This window comes from Coptis chinensis, chromosome 7 (genome assembly GCF_015680905.1).
Source record: "Coptis chinensis isolate HL-2020 chromosome 7, ASM1568090v1, whole genome shotgun sequence".
NCBI lineage: Eukaryota > Viridiplantae > Streptophyta > Magnoliopsida > Ranunculales > Ranunculaceae > Coptis > Coptis chinensis.
Window position 1 is genome coordinate 93,920,644 of NC_141462.1, and position 7,097 is coordinate 93,927,740.

At 35.5% G+C, this 7,097-nt stretch overlaps 1 protein-coding gene across 2 annotated transcripts; it reads left to right on the top strand.

The window, feature by feature from the left end:
• The first annotated feature begins 894 nt into the window (after nt 1-894).
• LOC147490117 (transcription factor bHLH61-like) lies at nt 895-4,427 on the top strand. 2 transcript variants are annotated; one of them, XM_086573305.1, is made up of 5 exons: nt 895-1,186; nt 1,798-1,917; nt 2,019-2,189; nt 2,695-2,795; nt 4,194-4,427. In XM_086573305.1, exons 1-4 carry the CDS (start codon nt 1,109-1,111, stop codon nt 2,788-2,790), a joined length of 465 nt encoding a protein of 154 aa, XP_086429431.1. In that variant the 5' UTR covers nt 895-1,108; the 3' UTR covers nt 2,791-2,795; nt 4,194-4,427. The 2 variants fall into 2 exon arrangements, with proteins under 2 accessions (XP_086429431.1, XP_086429430.1); XM_086573304.1 differs by lacking the exon at nt 4,194-4,427 and having other exon boundaries at nt 899-1,186; nt 2,695-2,924.
• Nucleotides 4,428-7,097: the final 2,670 nt, after the last annotated feature.

The window sequence follows — 7,097 nt, forward strand, 5'->3', positions numbered from 1 at the left end:
ATCCAGAAGAAATATGTACATCTTGTCCAAATACAGCATCCCCACCACCAAAGATGATGCATCTCCAATTTGTAGTCTTAACTAAAACTGCACTGTAGATGATAGAACTATTCATATATTGTACTATTAAGAAAATTCTGATTTTTTTCAGTGTTATTCACCGAATTATGCTTGCCACTAAAATTCCCAAATGGTGACCGTTAAGTGATTAAAATTAACTTTCACTAGCAAGTAGCAACATCTAAAACTGCATAGTGCATAGTTTGCTAGTCACATAATTGAGGCAGGGTGTGTACGTTATCTGATATCAGATATATATAGTCGGATTTAATTAACTGATTTCCTATATATTTTTTCATGTACTTCAGTAGTCACATGAAGCTACAAGAAGTTAGTAAAGATTTCAAATTCAATTTAGAATTAAAATTCACCGATATTTAACAACTACTATAGCTTCTATACAATATAGTTTAGTGTAAGTAAGTGTCTTTAATCGATTTATTTTTTTCAATTTCATTAGTCACATTTAACTACGCCAGAATTGGTAGAAATTTTAAAATTCAATATAATTGAATTTACAGTAACTTTATGTTTAATCAGCACTGCACGCCGGATTAATGCTGGAAAACAAAAATCTTCTGATCCAACCCCGAACTTGAAATTGTCCATCCATTTTTTTTTATCGGAAAACATTGAAGTTTGTGTTATATAATTCTCTGAATCACCTTTTATCGAATTTTATAGCATACTTCAAAATTCGATGTATGTTTATATGCAACTAGTATAACTCGTCTACTATGATAATAAATTTCTAGTTTGTGGTTACTTAAACACATTACCATTAACACATGTAGTGTTAAAAAAGTTCTTGTTATGTAGCAAGAAAGGGTAGTTTGGTCATGGTAACAACACTCCAGATTATATTTCCTTGTGAGAAAACTGATGGCACTCATGTGGGAATCCTACAGGTGATCATATAGATTTGAGAGCTCATCTCTCCTTTAAAAGCCCCCTCAAAGCTTGCAGAGAAAGAGAAAGAGAAAGTGGAAAGAGAGAAAGATTGTGAAACCAGTGGAGACTAGAGAGAGCGTGAGAGAGAGAACGAGTCATGGTTTCTAGAGAGAATAATAGAGCAGCTCTGTATGAGAAGCTACAGCTACTAAGATCTGTTACTAATTCTCATGCAGTAATTCTTTAAATTCTGAAGCTTCTACTATCCTTTATTATTCTCCTGTAACAAATCTGCTATTTTAGATTGTCTTTTTAAAGAGTACCCTTACTTGCTCTTTCTTTTCCTCTAGTTCTTTTTGTTGCAACCCTTTTTTATTATATTCATAGTTTTATTAATCGTAGTGCTACTTGATTTCTCTTCATTTCTATGTTCATTGGCATAGCCAACGTTATGATCATATAACATGATCATTACAAACAACACTACAACGACTTTCTCTCTACCTAACACAATTTTTCGATAGTCCTTAATTGATACTCAATTGAAATTATATTTTAATTCCTCTTTTCTTCAGTTAAGATTGATCACAGTAATTTTTCTGATTGGCAAGATATATTGATCACAGTAAGCAAGACAGTTAAGTTCATGGAAAGAGTAGATTAGAAAAGGATGGTTGCATCTGATTATTATTGAATTAAATACACCACGTTTGAAGAAACTTTCAGTGCGTGCAATCCCATAAAATGCTATATATGTCACCAATCTTCATAGTAGTAACTAATGTATGGCTGAATACAGAGGGCAAAAATAATCTTATTGGAATCTTCTTCTTGTGTATGTGGCAGCAAAATAACACCTCTATTATAATAGAAGCATCCAAGTATATTGAAGAACTGAAGCAGAAAGTTGAAAGACTCAATCAAGATATTGCGACGGCCCAAAATTCCGGTCACGACCAACCAGCGGTACATTCACTGGGGTTGCTATTGTTATATTCATTAGGCTGTTTCTTGGTTTATTTGCTTATCAAGGAACATGGTATTTACCTTCTTTTCTACTTTAACAGGTCACTGTAGAAACCCTAGAAAAGGGTTTCCTTGTTAATGTGTTTTCGCAGAAGAATTGCCCAGGTTTGCTTGTCTCCATATTGGAAGCATTTGAAGAATTGGGTCTAAACGTGCTCGAAGCTAGGGTTTCTTGTACTGACAATTTTCGACTACAAGCAGTTGGAGGAGAAGTAAGAATTGAAAGAAAACGGTTCATAAATAGTTATTCTTACCAATTACTACACGAAAATGCATGCATATCTATATCTCTCTGACACTACTAATGTATGAATATACATTAATTTGCACATATGTCCAGTTTTTGTTTTGGATTGTTGTCAAGTACCGCCATATTTAAGTACTTTATCCGTGAATCTAAAACCACAAAATTCATGTTGAAACAAACATCACGAGTGTGCTTTCAACGTATATATATATGTGCTACTCAATGAGTTGTACAAGATTGAGTACGTGTAATTTTCGATTGTGAATAATGACAAAAGAATTGGTGGTTAGCATGAAATTCCTTTGTCTTCTCTAAATTCATGTTATATAAAGATCGTGATCGAGCCTGCAAGTCACATGAAAATTTACCCAAGTACGTAAACTGCTGGTATATATTTTTCCTTAATTTATTCGGAGTTTGGAGGTAAAAAAACTCATTAATCATTTTTTCCATTAACCATATATATGCAGAATCAAAGCATTGATTCCCAAGCTGTCACAGAAGCAATGTTGCAGGCAATCAAGAATTGGAGTGACAGTGAAAGCTGCAGTGAGCAAGGTCAATAGAGATGGTATCTTTGTTGCTTTCTATTACTTCCATCCTCTTGTAGATTGACAAAGTCATGTTTAGAAGTATGTAGCAATCTTTATATTAGCTCTATATGGCCGGGTTTTTCAATGCAAAATTCAATCATGCATAATGAACGACGCATATATATAACTAGAAACTACTCGTCAATCTAATAATACCAGATAGTCACAAATCACAATAGTGAGATGTATAATTGAGGATGAATTCACTGTTCACTGTTCGATGTGCAATGTACTCTCTTCTAAAGAGTGTAAAGTTTAATGATCCTGAATCTTATTGCCAAGCAATTGTAACACTAAAAAACCTTTTTTTGACACTAATAATTAAGTACTTCAGGAGCAATTTTTAGTGTACTAGCTGAAAATACGTTCATGCAACAAAAAGATAAATAGGCGAGTCGTCCTATATTCTTAATGTTTTGGTATAGGACTAGCGCTGCACACTAATATAGTTATATAGTACACAATCTAATTTCATGCTATAAGGGTTTGAAAACTTTAAATTCAAGGATCTGAACGTGTTGTCCTTCTGATTAGAAGACTTTTTGAAATCTTAAACTTATGCTTCTTTTGATTTCAATATAAAATTCCTAGGGGTCGATATAATTAAACAAAACAAATGTAGCTCTCTGAAATAAATTCAATTCATCTATAGAGGTCTTAACTCTTAAGTCTTAACACGTACTTTAAAAATTCTAACCAGTGGCCTAGTGCAGAATATGAACTTCTGAATAAACAAATTCACTTAATATTAAAAACCCTAATTTAAGCTGGTAACCTCAATCAGCAAACTAGCTTAGGAGTAGCTAAATCCTAAATTTTTTAAGCAATTGTATGAACTCATGAACACTTACATGCACTGAAAGACTTTTTTTCCCCAATGGTTACCGCACGTCTGCACCTATGCACGTAAACAAATCTGTTTTTTTTAGCTAGCGAGTAATTTTATAAATAGCAAAAGAATAAAAGAATAGGCTACAAATAATATTTCCAAGTGGAAGAGAATGATGGAAGAGTGGGAAATGGAGGCACTACTGTGCTGATCTCCCCAATACAAGTCATTGTATGAATCTGTAATAGTTGGCATTTGGGTCTTCTATTCTTGATATGAATTCAACCCTGTAGTTCCACCATTGTGTAAACAAATATGTACCATCTTAAAGCATGCTTTTAAAATACATCAATTTTACATGTTAAAGTATGCTTCCGTTTTTTTCCTTTTTTTTTAGATTAAAGAAAATGAATACAAGTTTTGAGTTAATGTTAGATTAAATTTTACAATCAGCACTAATATAAAAGATTAGTATGTCATATGACTATTGATGGAAAAACTAAGCGTAAACAGCTAGCCGATTCTGCCATTTCTATCTTTTTCACAGATGGAATTTGGAGTGATTCTTCAACATATTCTTTCGTAACCTATCTGTCCACAGTCATATCAGTTTCTGGGGTTTCTGTCATATCTTGTAAACTCTCCAACAAAATTGCAGCACAAAGTATTTAGCGTACTAAAGGAATCCAAAGATGTAGTAGCTGTACATTAATATGTCATTTCTAATGTTTGGATTCGTTTATTAACAAGAAAAATACGTCCAGTAGCACTTGATTTGCAAGATATAAACCGTACAGCTCAGATAACGCAGCAATTATTTTTTCAATATAAGGAGTAAGGACTAAGTTTGCCCAGACGAAGTACTCTCTGGCAATCTGGACATCTGGTACTCCGGCCAGTGGGAATGCTTCTTTGTGGACTCATGTAACATTCTCTTTTGGGCCCACCGTACCTAACCATACAATTCGAAATGTAAGGCCCGTCTGAATTTGCAGCTTTAGTCTATAAGCAGCTGTTGTTGTGGGTAACTGGTAACGAACTTGGGGCACATTAGTAGCAGAAGATGTCTTTTAAAAAATGCATTAAAATCAGGTATGTATACAGTATATATATACACACGTACGGTTAGGCTACTACGTTGAAACTCCTAAATGACACCCTGAATTGACACCCATACCAAAGAGTGCACTTCTACAATGAATTAATACCTGATTTTTGGTGGAGAAGACTCTCTTACGATGTTGATCATGTATGCAAAATTTCAATTCATTAATTTTGATAGTTCTAGCCTTGTCAAATTTATTTACAAAACTGAAAAAATATAGATTGTTTCGACAAGATTTGGCAAAACACATTAGTTGGGTCGGAAGTGATCTTGTTTGGATGAGATTGCGAATGGGATGTTGGTTGGGGAGAGTTGAGATTGGACTTCGGTTTTGAAGTTGCCTACGTACCCAAAGATATTGTTTGGGATCAAGTCTCGATTGTGTAATTCTAGAGGATGACCAATGTTGGATTTGTAGAAAGTTGTATATTAGTTTTCATGTATAAAGCGCGACCTGCGCTTAGATAAAGTACAAATGGAGTGCGACCTGCGCTCGTCTCCAGTAACTTAAGCGCGATGACCTGCGCTCGTCTCCAGTGTAAACAGGGCGCGACCCGCACCCCGTGTTTCTCAAGCCACCGACTGTTTTGTTTTATTTGTGGTAACCTCTATATAAACCAAATTGTAATCTCTTAGAATTCAATCAAGTAAATAATAAACTGAATTGAATCTTTGAATCTACATGGTATCAGAGCCAAACCATTGAAATCCGCTGCATTGAATCCTTGAATCGCGAACCCATTATTGAATCTTTGAATCTTAAACCCCTCTCTCAAATCAGTTTTATTTTTTATTTTCTTCAAAAACCTAAATCGTTTTTTTTCTGCAATGACTGAATCTAACAACAATTCTTCAAGCATCATTCATCACCACTACACCCCACAAGACAACTCAGCGTTCCCAAAAAATGTTCCATTAGATGAGTCCAACTATACCATCTGGGCTCCTCTCATGCGGATGCGGATTGGAGCAAGGGGAAAGCTTGGTTATTTGACTGGCGCAAAGGTTGAACCGCTTATGAATTCGTCCAAATATGAAGTTTGGGCAACAGATAATGAAAAGGTAAAAAGCTGGCTTATTGATTCTATGGAGATTTCTTTTATGAACCGTTATATTCGTCTTCCTACTGCAAAAGATATTTGGGAGGCTGTGGAGAAGACCTTCTATGATGACTCTGATGAAACTTGAATTTTTGAATTGAATACGAAGTGCTTTGAAGCGAAGAAGAATGGGAGATTTATTCCTTCCTATTACAACAAATTGGTGGCTATATTCTAGGAGATTGGTCAGAGGGTGACCACCCAGAATAACAGTGTTGAAGCTGTAGTCCATGAAACGTCCACGATGTCCAGAATGCGTGTTCATATGTTTTTACGTGGACTAGATCAGGAGTATGATCAGGTGCGTGGAGAGATCCTTCGAAAATAACCTAAATTTTCCTTGGAACAAAGCTATACTTACATTAAGTAAGGTACAATCGAGAAACATGCTATGGGCTCTCAGATCAACCTGAATCCTCTTTTTGGTCGTTCATAGCAAGAAAACTCCTCCAGTTTTTCCTGGTCCTCCACGCCATCCTAAAGGTAAATCAAATCCTTGGGCAGATAAAAAGTGCGGTGTTTGCGGAGATTTGGGTCATAGCAAGGAGAGATGTTATGAAGTGATTGGTTATCCTGATTGGTGGGACTTCTTGAAGAGGCCACGAAAGAATTTAAACAAGGCCGCCATTGCTAATGTTGTGAATGGAGACAATGCTTCGGCTAGTGTCGCGCAATCAGGTATGAATGGTAAGGTTATTTCGAATAGTACATGGATAATTAATTCAGGATGCATCTGACCATATGACAAATGACCCTAACCTTGTGAAAAGTCTTAGAACTTCACCTCAGACCACTATTTCTACTGTTGATGGTACTCCAACTCCGGTTAGCGGAGAAGGGTCTATTGAGTTATCTAAAACCATCACTCTTGAATCTGTCTTAGTTGTTCCATCCTTTGCCTATAACCTATTGTTTGTTTGTCAAATTATCCTCACACTTGCATGTACTGTGACATTCTATCCATCTTTCTGTGTTTTTTAGGACATTCTAACTCGACAAATTCTTGGTTATGGTGTTAGAAAGGGGAAACTGTACTACCTGGATTTGACAGAAACTGGCGAGAAACAAAAGAATTTTCTGGGGCAAGCTAATCAGGTCAATAGGGTCGAGAATGCAAAAGAAGTTAGTTGTGTGGTTATGGCATCGTAGGTTAGGTCATCTATCTTTTAGTTATTTGAAGAGGTTGCAACCTCAGTTATTTTCAGTTGTTAGTGAGTCTGAATTTCATTGTGACATTTGTGAACTG

Bases quoted from the DNA above. Each gene is read 5' to 3' on its own strand.
- LOC147490117 (XM_086573305.1), top strand. From the start codon at position 1,109: ATGGTTTCTAGAGAGAATAATAGAGCAGCTCTGTATGAGAAGCTACAG. The intron at 1,187-1,797 runs GTAATTCTTTAA...TGTATGTGGCAG, and splicing joins CTGTTACTAATTCTCATGCA to CAAAATAACACCTCTATTAT. The intron at 2,190-2,694 runs GTAAGAATTGAA...ATATATATGCAG, and splicing joins TACAAGCAGTTGGAGGAGAA to AATCAAAGCATTGATTCCCA.